The sequence below is a fragment of the Salarias fasciatus genome, chromosome 6 (genome assembly GCF_902148845.1).
Source record: "Salarias fasciatus chromosome 6, fSalaFa1.1, whole genome shotgun sequence".
In the NCBI taxonomy this organism is placed as follows: domain Eukaryota; kingdom Metazoa; phylum Chordata; class Actinopteri; order Blenniiformes; family Blenniidae; genus Salarias; species Salarias fasciatus.
The window spans coordinates 26,583,564-26,603,453 of record NC_043750.1 but is presented as its reverse complement, the minus strand read 5'-3'; the positions used below and the strand labels follow the sequence as shown (position 1 = coordinate 26,603,453).

The 19,890-nt window shown below is 44.5% G+C and overlaps 1 protein-coding gene across 5 annotated transcripts in view; it reads left to right on the top strand.

Moving 5' to 3' along the window:
• Positions 1–19,890, top strand: part of LOC115390677 (nucleosome-remodeling factor subunit BPTF) — a 44,393-nt gene that overhangs the window by 8,713 nt on the left and 15,790 nt on the right. For 3 of the 5 annotated variants that reach the window (XM_030094615.1, XM_030094616.1, XM_030094618.1), the window contains exons 3-23: positions 428–479; positions 611–779; positions 3,549–3,806; positions 4,263–4,436; positions 5,145–5,330; positions 5,552–5,721; positions 5,825–6,004; positions 6,121–6,302; positions 6,688–6,819; positions 7,563–7,692; positions 8,563–8,698; positions 8,965–9,234; positions 9,427–11,527; positions 14,500–14,624; positions 14,942–15,070; positions 15,174–15,324; positions 15,574–15,613; positions 15,720–15,951; positions 16,084–16,221; positions 19,090–19,220; positions 19,398–19,512. In XM_030094615.1, coding sequence (XP_029950475.1) covers positions 428–479; positions 611–779; positions 3,549–3,806; positions 4,263–4,436; positions 5,145–5,330; positions 5,552–5,721; positions 5,825–6,004; positions 6,121–6,302; positions 6,688–6,819; positions 7,563–7,692; positions 8,563–8,698; positions 8,965–9,234; positions 9,427–11,527; positions 14,500–14,624; positions 14,942–15,070; positions 15,174–15,324; positions 15,574–15,613; positions 15,720–15,951; positions 16,084–16,221; positions 19,090–19,220; positions 19,398–19,512 — 5,201 coding nt within the window. The remainder of the gene's footprint in view (positions 1–427; positions 480–610; positions 780–3,548; positions 3,807–4,262; positions 4,437–5,144; positions 5,331–5,551; positions 5,722–5,824; positions 6,005–6,120; positions 6,303–6,687; positions 6,820–7,562; positions 7,693–8,562; positions 8,699–8,964; positions 9,235–9,426; positions 11,528–14,499; positions 14,625–14,941; positions 15,071–15,173; positions 15,325–15,573; positions 15,614–15,719; positions 15,952–16,083; positions 16,222–19,089; positions 19,221–19,397; positions 19,513–19,890) is intronic. The other 2 variants (XM_030094619.1, XM_030094620.1) reach the window with 2 other exon arrangements.

Here is a 19,890-nt window from a genome sequence, read left to right as displayed (position 1 = left end):
GTTACATTCAATACATTACAGCTTTAAAAGAGAAGAGTTTTTAGTTGCACAACTCTGAAATAGGTGTACTGGTATTTGCATAAGATTTTTGTGCCCTCTGATCGTCATTAACTCAGCATTGAAAGATATCAAAAATCACTTGCCTACTAAAAACTTGATGTTTGTTGAACCGGAAACTATATCAAAAACAAAAGCAGCAAATTGAAATTACAAGAACATGACATATTTCTTACTATTATTAATGGTGATAAAATGAATCAAAACAAAAGAAATACTCCGGTGAAGTTCAGATCTTAAAATTGTTTATTCTTTAGTTCCACCACTTCTGAGTATAGAAAGGAGCGTTAAAGCACATGCACACGATCCCATTCATGACTTTTTCCTGTATTTTGCTGCTTTTAATGTGGCTCCTTTGTCTGCTCTGCAGTGAGGAGGACGGTGAGCAGGAAGAGAAAGCCATCTGGTACTACAGCACCAAGGTAAACACAACTCATCTCTCCGCTCTATAGTTTCCTTCACTTCACACAATCTCCGTTTATTGTGCCGTTTTCCCTCCCTTGCTGCTGTATTTTTGCGTGACGTGTTGCGTTCACCAAACTCCGTCCTCCAGGTCCAGCTTGCGGAGCTGATCGACTGCTTGGATAAGGAATTCTGGGAGGCCGACCTGTACGCGGCTCTGGAGGAGATAAGAGACGAGGTGCACACGCACATGGACATCACTGAGGACCTGACCAACAAGGCCCGCGGCAGCAACAAGTGTTTCCTCACCGCCGCTAACGGTACGGAGCTCGTCATTCTCTCTGCTCTCCACAGAAAATGTCCCGACAGTTTGAGTCTCTCTGGGTTTAATAATGGCCGACAAGTGGAATATTTCCCCCTGATTTGTCTCGCTGTCTCCCTTTCCTCATTCCTCCGCCCGTTTTCTTGCCAGTGCTCATGAATGCCACCCAGTCATAGATGGCTTGGCCAAAGGAATCAGTCCAGCTATTATGTAACCTTACTCTGGTCGCAGTCTGGCCACTGTCCAACATGCGAGTTCCCCTTTGCTCCGTCCACAAAAGCCCCCTATAGGTTTCTGCATTCTGTGCTGGTAAGAATGAAGCATATATGGTTACATATCGGTGGGTTGTGTTTGTACGTTTGGTTGACTTTCCGGTGGAAATTCCCAACATTTTCACTCGGGGCACATTACATCAGGCTTGAAGTTGTGCAATGATTGTGTTACTTTTTGGTTCAACAGCTTGAGTGGAAACTAGCATTTCTCACGAGCATCTGCTGAAGGTGGTCTCCCACTTCGATCTGTTTTTACCCCAGGAGGTAGAAAACAAAGGCATTGGAGAGCAAGAGAGGACGAACAAAGCTTCTGTAAAATGATTTGAAACTGGCAGCAGAGCTTTGTGTCCCCTTTACAGGAAGGCACACTTTGTGCAGCCCAGCACCACAACAAGAGTGCAACAATGTATGTAGAACATTTACTGCAGTCAGGAGTGAGATACACAACTGAATAACTGGTCAGAAGTGTAACCCGCCGAAAATAGTTAAGGTAAACGTGCAAACGTGTTCCATAGCTCGTACCGTTGTAGCAGAGTCAGCAGGAAGAACTCAGAGACGAATAATCACTTTCAAACCTGATTCAGTCAACAATTAACCAGAGCAAACACACACAAGTCGAGGGAAATAATGCCAGCGCCATGCAGGCAGAATTAAGTATTACTACTGCAATTACCAGGGAAAAGAAATCGACCGAATGCTCTTGGATCGTCGACATATTCTGCAAGTCCAATTTGCCCCTCATGGCTTTTTTTTTTTTATTGTACATTTCACTTCTCATCACTTCAGTAGAGTTTATTTAAGTGTTCGATGAGAGCGAGTCGGACCGATATATTGGCACATGGATGGTTTGATACAAGAGAAATTAGACAACTTTAATGAAGAACAGATCAAAGACAAAGTCACGCAGGGGAAAGCCTCAGATGCTGTCTGTGTGAAACAGCTGCACGTTGCAGGTTCACCTAATGTCATGCAGATCCAGTCATGATGCTCATTCAGTTTCAGATCAGTTTGTTTTTGCATTGCACCAGTTACAGAGTAGCTTTCTCATGGCATATAATATCCAGTAAATAGAAAACAACATCAGTACCATATAAACTTGCAGCGGCAGAAGATTGAGAAAGAACCACTCTTGGACTGAAGAGGAGATGAATTTCATGTTAAGTTGCATAAATCTGATGGACATAGCTTATGTAGATGGTTTGTCATTGGAGTCTCGCGTCACTATTTTTGTAGGTACTCTCAATGTACTGAACGACTGAAACATGTACATCATTCTGCTTTTATGAAGCACATGTAAACCTGTCAGGCTCAATGTTGTAGTAGTTTTATTCTTCTTATTAAAATAGAAATGCTTCCAGCAGAAAATTATGTATAGCAGTTCCTCTTTAAAAAAAAAAAAATGAAGCTAATTTGCACAGTCATCCCTCAGGCTGCTTTTAACCTCTGACTGCTGGTTTTTGACAGGCTTTTAATGTTGCAAAGAGCTTCATTGGAAGGTCATCCAGGCTGTAACCTGTGTCAAATTTCTCTTCATCTGCTAATTATTGAAGTGACGATGCCGGAAGAGGCATTACATTTGGATCCTATTTTTATGTTCACCAGCTATTTATGCAACAGTGTTTTGAGATGTTGCAGGATATTTTAAATATAATAGACACAGAGGTAAAAATCTGTCAAAAATACTGATTAAAAATCTTCCTTTAGCATTTTTCTTGCATGCTTTTAGCTCTCTTATAATACAGATTGTTGATAAACGCAGTCAGACTTAACACAGCGAGCAGAACCAGCTGAACCACGGAGCTTCAGCGTCGCTGCTTTATATCTGTTTCACTAATAAAAGACAGATTCCAGCCATTTGCATTCTTTGGTGTTTCTTTTCTGTCTGAGCTCGGGTTTTCTTCTCCTCTGAGCACAACGATTTCTCCCAACGTTTTATGAGAAGTTTAGTGGAGAGGCAATCTTCCCCGGATTTTTAACTGCTAATGAAACAGATAATGTATAAAAGCAACAGTTTATTGTTGATTCCCTGCTCTGTTATTGCTGCAGACAGAAGTTTAATATTGCTTGGCAGTGGCACTTATGTTAATCTGGGATGATACTAACAAGAAGTCGTGCCCTCGTAAAAAACAGGCTTTACGGCCGCCTACTGGATGTTAATGCCTGCCCTCCCATTATCACTTTCATTACGCTAACGCTCCTAAACAAGACCACACACTAGAATCCAGCTTTAATGGGGTGTTTTATATGAAACTGGCGTTTCTATTGTTCCTGGTTGACATAAACAATCACGTTGACATACATGCAAATGACATGTTTTATTTTTCCTTGAGACTATTATTTTGATATGAACTTCTCAGACAAAGTGTTTCTTCTCACCCCGTGTCGGTTCTTTTTTTCTTTTTTCTTTTTTCTTTTTTCTCAGGCGGCGTCTCAGCCGCAGACTTTGTTTGGTTCTTACAGTGTCCGTGCTTCCTCTGCTTATCTCGCCCATTCAGATGAGATCCTGGAGCGATTGCGTGCCAAGAGGGAGGAGGAGCTGGAGGAGGTGAAGAGGCGTGCGGCCGAGGAGGCTCTGAAAGCGCGGCTGGAGAAGGAGAAGAAGGAGGCGGACGTGGAGAAGGAGGACGACGAGGCCAAGGCGAAGGACGAGGGACAGCAGGAGGGGAAGTCCAAGGACGGGGCGACGGAGGGAGAGGAGCAGCCGGCAAAAGAAGACGCCACAAAGGAAAGAAAGGACGGCGGCAAAACTGCGGGTAATTTCAGAAATCACTCTTGAAACGCTGAAGGAGAGTCTGTTTTTCTCACTTTTGGAAGGTTGGCCTCATTCTGCTTTTGAACCTTGGAAGAGGACAGCACCGCAAGCGCGTAATTAGTTATTGATTGAAGAATCAATTTCAAGCTTGTTTGTATTTAGAACTGATTTGAAAAGCACAGCGCCGTTTCTCATGACTAGAATGAAACTCACACAGCATGTACGTGAATTTCTATCAATATGTCCAGAGCAATCAGTGCAGTAGATAAGTTTTTTTTATACGAGTAATATGACTGTAATTGCATGTACCTCCATATGTCACTTTTACAATTTTATATAACTATACATTTTTCCCAACAGTACCCCCCCCCCCCCCCAATTTTTTTTTTCCATCTAAATTACTGACTTGTACATTATCGGCAACATTGTTTCCAACATTACTGCTGTTCATCTGTAGTCAGTGAAGCTGCTCCCGCTGGTCTAGAGAGCACTCCTGGCAGTGGCAGCTCAGATGGATCTGCACTTCCAGAGCGCTCTTCTTCTTCAGCACAGACCGCAAACCCCCCGCCCTGCACTGTCGGGGCTCGCTCAGAGGGACGTTCCAGTCCGCAGCTCTCTAACAATACAGAAGGTATTGTTAATGAAAGTCCAGGGATGTAGAATCAGCTTTGGCACCGCTGTCTGCAGCTTTGCAGGACCGAGTGTTAACTCCACCACTCGTTTTACAGCCTGCCTCTCTGCATGCGGCTCTTCAGTCTGCTGGCTTTAGCAATCAGTTCTTAGTGACATTGTCACGTCTTGAACTTGGCCTCAGCCTTGGATTGTCTTCTGGCCGTTCTGCGCTCCACAGTGTTCTGGATCTGCAGTCATCTTTCTTTTCCCGACCTGCTTGCTTTTAAATAGCTTCGGTGTCTGTACTGCTACCGAATGATCGCTCAGTGATTTTGTTTGTATATTGATCCTTTAAAATAACACCACTTCTCCATTTGTTTTGAAAAATTTGACCTGTGCTGTTATGCGTGCAAGTGTTGATAGAGCGCGGCTCTGAAATGCTTTTAAAGTGAAAATTGTTCCATCTCTGCTGGTTATTTGTTGTCTGCATTACGCTTGAATAATCAGCAGAGGGAGCCACAGGCTTGTCCATTCTCTGAACGCCCATAATAACAGTTCTCAACACTAAAGCTGACTTTCTTCTGCAGAACTCACATTTATTTGTCAGTGTTGATGCTTTTGTATCGATTTTCTTTCTTGCATGTCAGACAGATGTGAAATGTTTAGAGGTGAGACCCGATGGATCTAACGATTCACTCCGTTTTGATTTTCCGTTTTGTCTTTCTAGAAAACCCCTCGTCATATTCCGTCTCCGACAGTGGAGACGGCGTCCCCAGCTTGAGCCACCCCCCTCAGCCCAGCGAGGAGAACAGTAACAGCAGCACTGGGCCTGGAGTTCCTCCCAGGGGTCCCGAACCTCCAGACTTGGCCGACAAGTCCTCACAGTCGTCCCTGGCAAGCCTGGATGACGCAGGTCTGACAGAACAGCTTGATAGTTCCACTCCTCAATAAAGTACGGCACCTTTATGAGCACAAATGATAACAGAATACGCTGTAATTATGTGGAAATGTTCCTGAAGTTATCTTGATATTCGTCATTTAAACATCTTTACTGATTGTGCAGTTCTAGTTTCATAGATTTCACGACTGTGTGGTTTTCTTTGCCTCTGGCTTGACTGGACTTTGCACTTGCAGGCGACAGCAAGGACTCTACCAACGGCGAGACGACGGGTCTCAAGAAGTCTTCAGCGACTCGCATGGTGACCCGGCTGAGGAACCCGGACAGCAAGCTGAGCCAGATGAAAAGCCAGCAGGTCGCGGCCGCAGTTCACGAAGCCAACAAGGGCTTCAAGGAGGGCAAAGAAGTGGGAACCTCAGATCGAAATGATTTGACTGTTTTGAGACGCACTTTTCAATCAGCACAAGCAGTTAAAACTTTCTTTTTCCCCCCCACTGTTATGTCTGCAGGTACTGGTAGTGAATGCACAAGGCGATATCACCCGGGTCAGCACACGCAGCAGTAAGGAGGTCGTGATGAAGGGGACCCTCTGCCAGTACTTCAAGCTTGGCCAGGAGGGCAAGTACCGCGTCTATCACAACCAGTACAGCTCCAACGCCCTGGCCCTCAACAAGCACCAGCACAGAGAGGCAAGCAGCCGTTTGGTTTAAGCCACGGGAAAAATACTGAATGAAGCAGTTCAGCTTGAAGTCTCGTCGGAACGCTAAAGTCTAATCGAGGATTAAAATTCACTGTGATTCATCAGGACCATGACAAGCGGCGACACCTCTCCCACAAGTTCTGCATGACACCAGCAGGAGAGTTTAAGTGGAACGGATCCATTCACGGCTCCAAATTCCTCACCATCTCCACCCTGAGGCTCACCATCATCCAGCTGGAGAACAACGTTCCAGCGCCGTTCATGCACCCGAACTGGGCCTCGCACAGGTAAGCAGCTGGTCAGAGATCGTAACACTTTCGTTTTGAGTGGTTTTTACTGCTCCAGTTTGCCGCCGGTGGTTTTAAGTCTGTCATCTCTCTAGTGTGGTATAATGGACTGCAGCAGATTTCATTGGGGAAAATAGAAGCTTTCGTCTGTCTGCTGCTCCTTTGGGATGGTTTAAAAGCAGGGGACGAAATCTCATAGTGTACATGCGGTCAAATAAAATATTATTTTCTTCTTCTATGTGGAAGTTAAAGAAAAGTCAGAATGACATTTTCACTCGATGTAAAAGCAAACCCCACGCTCAAATGCGACTTTGAAATAAAAGCAACCAGGGTAAATGGAAAAGCTGAAATTTGGTATGTTATTTTAATAATGTTTGTTTTGTAGGACAAATTGGATCAAAGCGGTTCAGATGTGCAGCAAGGCCAGAGAGTTTGCTCTGGCTCTGGCCATCCTGGAGTGTGCCATCAAGCCCGTGGCTATGCTGCCTCTTTGGAAAGACTCGCTGGGCCACACCAGGTACATAAATACCATATGTGTGTTTGTATTCGATTGTAAAGTAAGGCTGCAAAATTATTATAACTTAAAGTAATGTTTTCTCAGTTTTCATTTGTACTATAACTATGAATCTGTACTTTTGCACATTGACAAACGTTCTGTAACAGATCCAATCAGTGCTAATGCAAAACAAAAAAAAACCTCAACATGCATTCACTTCCTGTATATGCAGTGTGTGTGTGTGTGTGTGTGTGCTCAGTTTGGCTGGCAGAGTCACTCATAACTAGATCCTATCAAAAGGCCCACCCTGGCTGTGAGGCATAATATTTAGACTACAAGTCCGCAACCAGCACCACCCACCTCTGACTCCACTACTGCTTCAGCACCACATGCCTCCTTTAAAGAAGCGATTGTCCAACATTTCACAAGGTTGGGGGGGTGTGTGAAATATGACCGTCAAAGTAGGTTTGGGAAAGAGTTGCATTTCCACAACTTGTATAAGAAGTGTGTATGTGCACTTTTTTTTAAAGTGGCTCTAGTGATACTTTACACAACTACGATGACTCCCTTATTTGCACTTTACATGCAGCATTTCCCACAGTTAAGGGTTTGGTTTTGTGAATGTATTATTTACCTTACGTAAGTTTTTTGGCATTAGCACTGATAATGTCTGTACGTCAACAAATTGCAATCGAAAGTTCTCTTTTGTGTCTTACCATAAATATACTGAAGGTATTTGTTTCAACAACCCGAAATGTTTCCAGGTTGAACCGCATGACGTCGATGGAGCGCGAGGAAAAAGAAAAAGTCAAGAAGAGGGAGAAGAAGCTGGAAGATGAGGAGACGATGCAACAGGCCACCTGGGTCAAGTACACGTTTCCCATCAAGCACCAGGTGGGTCAAGTCCAGAATAAGGTCGATTCAGTGTGTCAGATCAGATTTTCATACACATGCGGACGGCCCTTCTATTTTTCTGTTGATGTTTGTCACACAAACACAATTGAGGAGTTTCCCCCTTTGAGCACCTTTCAGATTTTCAAATATAAAAGTAATAATTATACATCAGTTTTATCCCAGAGCCTCTAAAACAACAAGGTTTTATCAAATTTCCAAGTATTTTAATTATGAGGAGCTAGAAATACACCTATTGCCTCCTGCCTTCTGTGACTATCTTCAACTGATCAGTGCAAATTCTGTAAAAATAAATATGGGACTTTGCAAAACATGGCCGCTTTCCCCACAGTTGTTTTAAATTTAATCCGCGTCTCCCCTGAAACTTATAAACTGGCTCGTTCTAGCAAACAGTGGTGTCTGTGAGTGACTACTGAAGGCTCCTTGATGCAGCATGTTGAAGCCTGCCGTGACTCATTTCCTGCCGCAATTAATGATTAGCGGGTGAATACCTCCTTAAGCTGTTTTCATGTTCACTCTCACTTTTCCATCAGTTTTTTTCCATCTCCTTCCAGTTGTCTTCTTATCCCTTTGAAGGAGATTTATCAAAACACTTTGGAAATTTGTTGAATCGTTTGAAACGAACCTAAAAGAAACATAATTCCTGTCATAAAAATGTGAAAAATGTATATATTGATGGCAAAAGCGTCTGATGAAGAAGTTGAGCTTTACCAAAAGCATAAAATACTCAATTGTGTTTTCTACAGTTTGTCTATTTACAATTATTGACAACTCATGTGGGAATGACCAAACAACTCAGCGTCTTGTTTTCCGGACAACTTTTCAATGTCTGCTTTCTTGTTCAATGGGAAGGTGTGGAAGCAGAAAGGAGAGGAGTATCGCGTTACGGGCTACGGGGGCTGGAGTTGGATCAGTAAGACGTATGTGCAGCGGTTTGTCCCCCGGCTTCCTGGCAACACAAACCCCAACTACCGAAAAGAACTGGAGGGTGTGTAACCGCAGGCATCTTTTGAGCCTGAAAATGTGATTTTAGCTAATATATGTATTGTACAGTTTTTCCTACGGTTTCCACATTTTATACAAATTATTTTTTCACCATTTGAAGTTTTACTGCTTATCTCAAATGTTTAGTAAATCAGTAGTCGATTTGATCTTCTGTGAAACTGTGAAACATAATCTCACGTTATTGGTGAGTCTCTTGGCACAAAGGAGATCAGGAACTAAAAGTTTTTGCTCTCGTTCTGTTTTATAAAGATGCCAAACTTGGGAAGAAATGCACCCTGCTGGACTTAAGCCGAGGGTCAAGTGCGACTCCGTCGGAAGCTCGCGAAGCTTCTGATTTTACAAACGAGGCAAAAGAGCAGGAGTCCTCAAACATCTCCAAGGTACTGAAGAATTTGGGTTCGGCAGAGAAGATCGAAGGAAACCAGAGAAAAGAGATGGAGGAAAAAGAAACCGCAGCTGATGAGTCACCGGCAAAGATGGAGGTGGATCGCGCAGAGTCACCGTCACATGTAGAGCAAAGTATGACAGAGTGCAATTTGTGTCTCATAACATTTACATAAGTCATTTAAATCTCTCAGCGTCCTGAGTATTCCAATGCACATTTACTGCACAGTGCTGAAGGACGCTTTCGGGCGCTGGAAGGAAAATGTTGACGACATCTCTCAATTTCATGCGCATGGGAATTGAATTTGGAATTCATTTTCTCTCCAGGATCCAGCTCTCAGGAGGATAAAGCTTCCGTTAAAGAGGAGCCGTCAGAAGGACTTCAACAGCCCTTTAACTACGACGTGGTGGACGTCAGCAAGGGCTTCCTCACCCGCATCCCCTACAAGAAGAAGGTGAAATGCTCCAAGCTGGACTGCCTGCTGGAGCGCAGATTGAAGCAGCACGTGATCGAAGAGAGACAAAGACAGCAGATGTCTGCCTGCAAGCCCCAGGTTCCCGCCGCGGTTTCGTGCACCCTCACTCCAGTCCGACCTCGGTCGCCGCTCAAGCCCCACGCTCTCGCTCAGACGCAGCGCACGCTGGGTGTCGCTGTGAAAGAGGAAGAGAAATCTTCCACAGCACAAACTCCAGGGCCAGGGGAAGACGGAGGACAAGTAGCAAGGGAGAGTCATGTTGAACTCTCTAAAGCTACAGAAAAAGTCACTCCTCTTCCTTCTCCTGAGTCAGACTCGGCACCCAAAGACATTTGCAGTGCAGGTAAAAGTGAGAACTCAAATTCACCACAAAACCAAACCACCTCCATGCCCCAAGCTGTGGAGGAAAACCCAACAGAAAGGACTACTGGGCCAAAAGAAGCTTGTTCACACAATTCAGGGCAAGACGGTGTCAAACTGCATCATCCAGAAACATGTGGGGAGATCAGTAGCTCGTTAGAGCAGAAACCAGCCTGTGACGCATCTGATGCGACTCAGGCTGCAAGTACTGAACATACAGGGTCTGAGTTACCCAACTCTAGATTGGACAATGTAAGGACATTTTCAAGTGTCTTTGACCAAAAAAACAATCAGAATACATCTCCCTCCAAACCTTTTCAGCAAAACCCAGAAACTTTAGGCACGATTCATTCAGGGAAGGAGGAGAACGGCATGGGGCCCGAGGAGAATCTAGAAAATATGCAAAGCATTGGACCCAATAGGACTGTAGACGATCTCACTCCCGAACCAGCTTCTCCTCGCCCTCAGGTAAACGGTAATGACGGTTTAGTGCTGAATAACTCGTTAATGAGCTCAAACAACTGTGTGCTCAGCAATGAGTCCCAGCCCAAGGTGAACAGCCATGGTAAAGCTGAACAACAAGGGCTGGGGGTCTCGTTGAAGGACGGCTCTCCGCAAAAGCCTCTGCTGAACGGAGATATGGGTCCTGTGAACGATTCCGCAGAGGTCAGGGGCAAAGGACCAGGCCTCGTTTCTAAAGTGGACGCGGGTAGCAAGATAACGATATCAGACCAGGATTACAAACCTCCAGTGAAGATAATAAGGCTGCAGAACAACTCGGACACGCTTGTGGCCGACGCTCGGGGCAACTTGCACAACAGCACGTCGGCTGTCCGGTCCGCGGAGACCAGACTGAGCTCCGGGGTCAAGATCATCAGGATGGCCCCGTCTCCCATCCCCTCCGCGGAGGAGTCCAGCCTGAGCGACGACTTTACAGAGGAGAACAGCAACAGCGGGATGACCGACCCGCCGAAGACCGTCGTCACCCAGGTAACCACCACCACCACCACCACCACCTCCTCCACGTCCACCACCACGGTCGTTTCCACGGAGACCAGGATAACCCGGGACCCAGCGGCAACATCTGGAGAGATGACGAAACCCGTGGTGTCGACGACGGAGAGCAGCGCCGTGTCCACCCTCAGCACCATGACCAAAACAACTGTGACCAAAATTTGTTCCTCCTCCCCGGAGAGTCAGTCACAAGACGGCCAGAGCGGGACGGTGACGCAGGAGCAGAAGACGACGCTCTCGGCCTTCGTCGGCGAGCTGACGACCGACGCCGGCGGGAAGACGTCGGTGCTGTCCGTCAGCATCAGCCAGGAGGAGTCCTCGTCGACGAAGGGGCGCGTGCGCCTCCTCAAATTCTCCCGCACCAAGAAGATGCGATCGGACACGGCGCTCCCCTCTTACTGCAAGTTCGTCACCAAGAGCAACAGGAAGAGTATTTTTGTTTTGCCGCACGACGACCTGAAGGTGCTGGCACGGCGCGGCGGCTTCCGGGAGGTGGCGATATTCAGCTACAACGCCAAGCCAGCCCTGGATATCTGGCCCTACCCTTCACCCAGGCCCACGTTTGGCCTCACCTGGAGGTAGGTTTATTTTTCTCACACACTCCTGACTCACTGTTCTCTAAAGCTCACGCCACGTTCTGCCGCTGCGGTCCGTTAAGATTACATCCATGACAGTGTGTGTTTAACTATGAAAAAGTAATAATAGAGATTCACATCTAAACACAGACATACAACCTTAACACAGACATTTTCAATGACAAAAAGTAAACTCTGGCACAGACGTGCCGCATCAAGCACTTGATGCATTTTAAATACAGTCTATTGGCCACTTCTGTTCAGTTTTCTTTGATCCTTTTCAGACACTTAACACCTGATGATGGCTTTCACTTGTTAAAAAAAGTCATTGAATCATTTGTCTAATTTTATTTGTGTAGACAGTTTTTTTAATAATGATATTATGAAGGATGATTAAAGGAGTTGTCATTAGGGTTGCAAAATTCTGGGAATTTTCAAAGTTGGAAACTTTCCATGGGAATTAACAGGAATTAACGGAGATATATGGGAATAAATAAGAAATGTATAAAAATTTAAGGTTGGCCCTTAACAGGGAACTCAAATATAGTTGGGGGGAATATATTGTAGCATAGTCTTGGCTAAAACAACCAGATTTAATGCAAGTATACTCCTCAATCACATGCACACAGTGCACTGCTTACTGCAGGGCTATTGAGGCCACGCCCCCTACATGCACTGTGCATTCCTCCATCACATGCACAGGTGATTTCTTGAAGCCTGGAGGCCACACTTTTGAGCTCAAAGCACAAAACTATTGAAGCCACACATTTGAGCGGAGGACTATATAAAGTCAAGTAAGTTTTGATAACATCATGGGGTAAATATATTTACCCAAACCCCGTTAACTTGCAAATATTAAATAAAAATGTATTAATATAGTTGCAGTAGGTAACTAGCTGTAAGTTCCATGCTTAATGAAAGATATTTTTCATTTCATTTACCATTTAAGAGGCTAGCTCATCATGGTGGTAGCTACCTCAAATTGGATGCTGTTTCTTCTGCAGCTTGGGTGGGGGAGGGGTGAGTATTTACTCAACATTTATGTTTTGGTTGTTAATTAATTAAAATAATTGTTCATACAAGAATAAAAACTAAAGTTCTAATGAAATAAATCTGTTGAAATGCCATGTTTTTCTTTTATTGTGCATGGCTTATTATTCTGCTTATGACAAAAACTATTTACATTTATGTTTGGATATGATACAGTTTGTTTAAATTGCCCCGAATTTCCGGTTAATTCCCATAAATTCCCATAATTCTCATGGAAAGTTTCTAATTTGGAATATTTCCAAAATTCCCCAGCTTAACTTCACATGGAAAGTTTCTGGAAATTTAACCGGAAATTTTCCGCCCCTTTGCAACCCTAGTTGTCATCCGATTAAACAAACTGCATTCGAGTACTTTTAATCCAAAAGACTTGAAAAAGAATAACTCCAGAGGAACATATTTCAAACTAAAGTTTGTTCAGCAGATGCCTCCTCATATTTCTATTTAGTTTGGCTGATCTATATTTAGTCATGTAGAATTTCGTCACTTCAGCAGTCATCTTAAGAAACTTAGGAAACACATTTATTTTGGCTGTGGGACATTGCCTTATCACCAGAACTTGTTTGTCTACGTTGATGGTATATTAAAGTGATTACTTGGCAAGTGATTACTTGATTCTTTCCTGGGGTGTTGCAATAATAGCATTATTTTTAATAATGAATACTTCTAAAAACATGGGCTCGGACTCTTTTGAAATCACCAGTTTTAGGGTAACATGGAAAAGCCGTTCAAGAACTCAGAAAATAAATATAAATTTATTAGAAAAAAGTGACTTGCTGCAGACATGACCTCTGTACTTGTTTTTACCATATTGTTTGGAAGAAATAATTTTGAGATTAGTCAAAACTTGGATAAATAAAAGTATTTAGGAGGCGGACATCTGTTTTGTGTCGATACACACAGATCACGAATAAGCAGCGCATGGAAATACGATACCTGTTGCTATGGCGCGGTGGGTCAGTGGAGGGTTCAGGTGTGTGTGGAGTTTGCATGTTTTTCCAGTGGATTGCATGAGTTGCTTCTTGTTTCCTCTCACGGTCCAAAACCATGTAGCTTTGGGTTCTTTCAGCGGTGTTCTGTGTCCTGTTGATTTACTCTTCATGATGTCTTCTCCCATCCTGTCTTTTATTCCTGGCTTTGGCCCCAAGAACTGTGCTGTCACACGGGGACCTTCTGAGTTATTCTGCCCAGACCTCAGAGCCGCGAGGCAGACATGAATCATCCATGTTCACTTTTTGTGCTTGCTGACCGAACCCTTAGACCCAGGCTGTTTGTTTTTTTTCTTTTTTCGTCTTCACTGGAACATCTACCAAACCTCAGAGTCACACGCAGCCCGGTGACAGTCGGGTTTTTGTTGGAGTTCGAGATGTTGCCAAGTTCGTTGTCAGAGCAGCAGTTTCAGTCACAACGATACAAGGGAGGAAGGATTCCTTTTCATTTGGAAGGTTTTCACTGATAGATGACATCGTGCCATTTAACTTCTTATCTAGAAAAGCCTGAAAAAGTTTTGTAGATTGCAAAGGAAGATGGAAATATACACAATTTCACGTTTGGAACTGTGTGAATTTAAACTGCATTTTGAGAGATTATATCAACCACATAAAAAGTTGCCGTTTGAAATGATTTATTTGAAATGGAAGGCATGTTTTTTTTTGTGTTTTCTCATGAAAAGAAACATCACCAAAAACCTCCCTCTGTTTTAACTCTCTTTGATCGAACTGCAATGTGTTTTTTGTAACTCAGAGCGAGTCGCTGAAACAATTCCAGAAAACCTAACCCGATCCAGCACTCATAAAACAGCTAGTGTTTCTTTTAATTGTGTTTATATTACTGCTTAAAAAATCCTCAGGACACTTCCTGGAGGACTGGAAAGCTTTTCTCGCATTTATTTATGACAACTGGGTGACCGTGCGGATGTTTGCGTCCAGGTATCGGCTGCAGACGGTGAAGTCTCTGGCTGGGGTGAGCCTCATGCTCAGACTCCTGTGGGCCTCTCTGAGATGGGACGACATGGCCGTCAAGCCATCCGCCGCTGTCGGCACCACGCGCACAGGTAGACCTTCCACTTTTTCCAACCATCCAATAAAAACGTCTGTCATTCTGGGAGGAAAAGGAAGCAAACTGTTTCAGAAGCCCCTGGGGATCGAAGGTGGCCTCGATTTAAAGTGCCAATTTATTCAGAGAGGTGAAATACTTCAAAAGGCCGTATTTGTGTTTTTTCCATCATTTTGTTGGTCTAAAGAAATCCAAATATGCAAGAACCCTGAGTGAGTTTGACTGTTTCTTTGTTGGAGCGCATTTCCTCCATCCTCTGGGACTCTCCTCCTTGTCACCGTACCAACTCAGCCCTATCCCCACTCATTGCCACAGAGACCTCCGACACTGAAATCACCACCACCGAGATCATAAAGCGCCGCGACGTCGGACCCTACGGCATTCGGTCAGAGTACTGCATCCGCAAAATCATCTGCCCCCTCGGCGTGCCCGAGACCCCCAAAGGTAAAAAGTCAGACAGATCCTAAATCCAAAGACCCATCAAGCTGACGTTTTGGTGAAAAGCACAGTATTAACTGAATTCAATAATGTCCTGTATTACCTCCAGAGATCCACACCCCTCAAAGGAAAGGTCTGCGCTCCAGTGCCTTGCGCCCCAAGAAACCCGAACCAGCCAAGCAGACGGGCCCGGTGGTGATCGAGACCTGGGTGGCCGAGGAGGAGCTGGACCTCTGGGAGATCAGAGCCTTCTCAGAAAGGTCATTCTTATCAAGCTGCTCGCAAGGATTCTAAAAATAGAAAGCAAAGCAGAAGTCAAAGACATAAATGTTGTAGTGGAGCTGATGTGGTGGGGAAGGAAAACAGGATTACGTTTTTTATTTCTTTGATCTAAATGTGATTTGACATTATTTCTTGTGCAAAATGTGAGGAGTTGGACAAGAATCAAGAAAATGATCTGTTATCCAAACCTTCGTTTTGGGAAAACAAACTTTTTTTTTACTGTCCAGGGTGGAGAAAGAGAAAGCTCAAGCTGCAGAGCAGGCTAAGGTGAGCGTGCGTGTGTGTTCAAGACTAAATTAGAAAACGTGGGGCCTGTATGTCTTACTCAATATTTCATTGATATTCTGATTCTGATCGTAATTTTCCCTTTCAGAAACGCCTGGAGCAGAAAGCGGGCTCGGTGGTCACGGTCACCCCAGCAGGAACACCAGCATCAGCTGCCGTCGCGCCCAAAGTCATCGTGGGCTCGCTGTCCGGCCAGGGCAGCCCCTGCACCACCAAGGTGGTGCTGTCCACCAAGATGGGCACCCCAGTCACATTCCAGCAGAACAAGAACTTCCAGCAGTCCTTCGCCACCTGGGTCAAACAGGGTCAGAGCTCGCAAGGTACGTACCAGCGTGAGGAACGACCAGCGTCAAATGACCACCGACGTAACTACTCACTGTTTTTGGATAATACTGTTGGATTCATATTGACCGTGTTTTCTTTTCTGTTTTGTTGTTTTTTTTCCTACACAGACACCACCGTGGCGACGTCTGGCGGACACACCTTCCAGATCACTGGAACGTCGGTCGGCGGAAAGGTTGTGACCACCAAACTGCCGCTGCCCGCCAACAGCAAGATTGTCACAGTCAACGTGCCAACTTCACAAGGAGGTACGTCTGGCGTTCAGTGAGCTGCACCTCCGAGGCGGATGGACGGAGGGTAAAAGCTACATTTACTCAGTGCGGACGTTTCCTCTTTCCATCCATAACCGTTTCAGGATCCGTGCGTGTTTGTTTTCTTTGCTCCGCCTCAGACCTACACCTCAGGTATTTAAGATGTGTCAATTATATCTGCCTCATTAATTGGGTGCCATTGTAAGCAGGTTAATGTGCGAACCGCGATCGCAGTGCCGCCGAAGGACTGAGGCTGTTTTCATTCATTTAATATGGTGTTTGTGTTAGCTACCGCGCACCCGACAGATTTACACTTTACAAATTGGACATAAATCTGTCACTCCTGTATTTCTTGTTTGTCACTACCAATGAAGCCAAAGGCAGTTTTTTTTTTCTTCCTTTTTTCAATTTTAAACCCCACAACTTAGAAGAGGAAAATGTCTCGAGATGTTTGGATTGTGGCGTTTATGCAACACATGACTTCTGCACAAGCACTCTTTGAGAAATAATCACACAGCCAGTGCAGCTACATGCTTCAAGTGACATTAAATCACTCTGTATTGAGCCCCAATGAACACTGGGTGAAATCTAACATGAGAATTTGGTCGGTGCCGCCACATTAATAGTATACGCGGATAATATATAAGTTTGGAATATTATTCCAACTTGAAAGAAAATAAGAGCTTTAATGTTATGTGGAATTTATTGCACATAATAAATGGTATAATTTAATAACAGGTTAAGGTAGATCTATGGTCGTATTGCCAAAAGAGACAGCATGGGGTCTGCAGAGTAGAGAAGGGCCAGGTCTAATGTTCTCTGAACATTCTCTGACATTCATCGTCGTATCAGCGGTGACCGCAGGTAACATTCAGAGAATTCAGAGCAGGAAGTGGTCAAACTTGGGTGATCCTTTAAATAATCTCCTCATTTTATGTGGTTTCAAGAGTAGCTTCCATTTCAGGAGCAGCATGGAACTCGCTGTGCAGCAGCCGGGTGTGTGTCAACATCATGAGTCAGCAGCTCAGTTTGGTGAAGCACAGCCAGTCTGGTTGTGTCCCGTCGGCATGGTAATCTAATTGGAAGCTGTGACTTTGGTTGGATGGTTCGGTTCACATGTGAAGTCTAAAGTTGTAAACCAAGCCATAGTTGTACTATCTCAGCTTGGGTGCTTTTCAAGCCCTCTGAAATGTCAGTATTTGTCATTGTGGATGAGATGAAGCTTCTTGAAAGTGTCACCGGGGCGATCTGTGGTCCTGACGTCCTGCTGAATGATGGATGCTGGTCAGCACTCAGCAGCGGTGGCCTGACACGCTGACATGCCTCACTGAAGTTACTGACACCCCTTCTGTGTGTGTCAATTTCAGCATTTTCTAAAGTTGCTAAATGTCCATTGTACACATTTCACATATTTCTATGTGTAAATGTGACACTTCTATCCGTAAATAAGAAATGAAACCTAAAGTTCATTTTCAAGTCAGAACCCACTAACCACTAAGTACCCTTTTAAAATATTATATTGTTTTTAGTGGAAAACTATTTATTCAGTAACTCTATTTTGTGAAAAAAAAAAAGCATGCAATTCCAGTTTTAAATGTTTGTCTTTTGAATTTTATCTTCTTCCCTCCCCTATTTGTTTTGAAAGATGAAGAAAAAAAACTCAGTTGTCCCAGCAAAGTCCGTAAAACATGAAGCGGTACACTTCTGTGAATGAACATCCTCAAAGATGAAGGAAAAAAGTTTCTTCCAGCCTCGCTTCAATAAAACTTCAGATGCAGAGAATAGTATTCACTGAAGGTACAAAGAGCGTGATTTTTCTTGCTTCAGAAGTTACCATGAAGGAGAAACTAAGTTCAGGTGGAGTGTAACCGTTTAATGGACATGTGTATTTATCCAGCATGACTGTTGGGTGCCCTGTTTGTTTTGGAAGGGCTTAAGGAAGTTAGGCAGGAAAACAAGTTTACCCTGAGGTCTGCTTCCCAGACAGGTAGCCCTCTATAGAAGGGTTCCACTTTTCTCTCTCCCTCACTCTCTCTTTTTTTTTTCTTTCAAACAGTCTTTTTGAATAAAAGTGTACCTCTCCACTCAGCGGAGTCCCAACTCCGCGACCTCTCCAAACAGCCGCTCCATAGAAAAAAGGCGTTTGATGTGTCTGACCGGAGCGGCGACTCCCCGGCCGTACGAGCGCGCTCAGCGTCCCTGTTTGAAGAGGGAAACCCTTGATGTATAGGTTTACCTGCTCGGTCACGGGTGAAAAACCGCAGCGGTGGCTTGGGGATGGGGGAGAAAGAGCCACACTCATGATTTCCATCCCTGCCACCGGCTTCACGTGAGCTCACCAAGGCGCAGAAAAACCGTCGAACGAATATGAAACGCCGCCTTTGTCGCCTTAAAGTTAAGAAGTAGGATGTGAATTCATGCATAATTTATGAGGAGGGGCTCTCAGGTATGTTGGGGGAAACCCAACTAAGCTTTCAGTGAGCCTTTGAAGATGTTGTTTACCTGCTCTGCTAATATTTACAAGTGCTGTGATCAAAAGCTGCAGCTCCAGCAGAGAGCGAAGCCCACAAATAATGTATTGAGTTGTATTCATGTAAGATGTCTGTACAAGCGCTCGCTTGTCACACGAAAACAGTGTAACCGCTGCTTCACGTCCGTAATTGTATTATGGATGTTTGAGCATTTTAAAGCTGCAAGCCACCAGCAGTCCGTTTGTTTGATGAAAGTGGTCGTTGTAGTATTTGACAAATCTGTATAATTGATCCCAGAAATTTCTGTCTCTGTACTTCGTACTGAAGAAGCTGTTTGCCGTCGCTGCTGTCTTTCAGTCACGCTGGTGCGTTTGTGCTCGTCTTCCCTCTGCAGGTGTGGTCCAGCAGAAAGTGTTGGGCATCATCCCGTCCAGCACAGCAGGCGGCGCTCAGACCTACACCACATTCCAGCCACGCACGACGACTCTCAACATCAGGCCCAACACGCCCGGCTCTCAGCAGCAGGTACGTCTGCACAATTGAATATGAATTCCTTCTGCATTTTCTTTTCTTTCTTAACATTTTTCCACAGTTTAAAACAAACCTATTTGTGTGCACTTTTCTTTGGCTGAGTCCGAGGGAGGAGATGCTGATTTTGAAATCAATGCTTCGTGCCTTCTTCTTGGTGTGAATCTCTCTCAGGTTCTGGCAGGCGGTGGCCAAATCCGCCCTGGAATGACGGTGATCCGAACACCGATCCAACAGACGGGCCCGATGGGGAAGACGATACTCAGAACTCCGCTTGTGGTCCAGCAAGGTAGACTGATGGAGGAGCTCATGTTGGAATATTTTTCGACTGAGCGAAGCGGCCGAGGTTTTCAGTTGTTGGTCCAAAACTTTGGAACAGCCAAATCAGCTCATCTGCCACACTGCATGCTTTCAAATCTCACTTATGAAAGCAGATTTTCCTGCACTAGCCTACATGATTTAAAACAAATGTTATTATATAAGTTATCTTTTTTGACTCTCTGGATGTTTCTCTCGTTTTTTTTGAAGAGATGTTTACTTCTGTGACAGTTCTGTCTGTTTTTAGTCAGCTGATGTGCTTCATCTAATGTTTTTGACGGTTGTGTAAATAAATTGACTTGATTTGATCTTGGCTCATTTACATACTCAGTCTAATTCTGTGAAATTA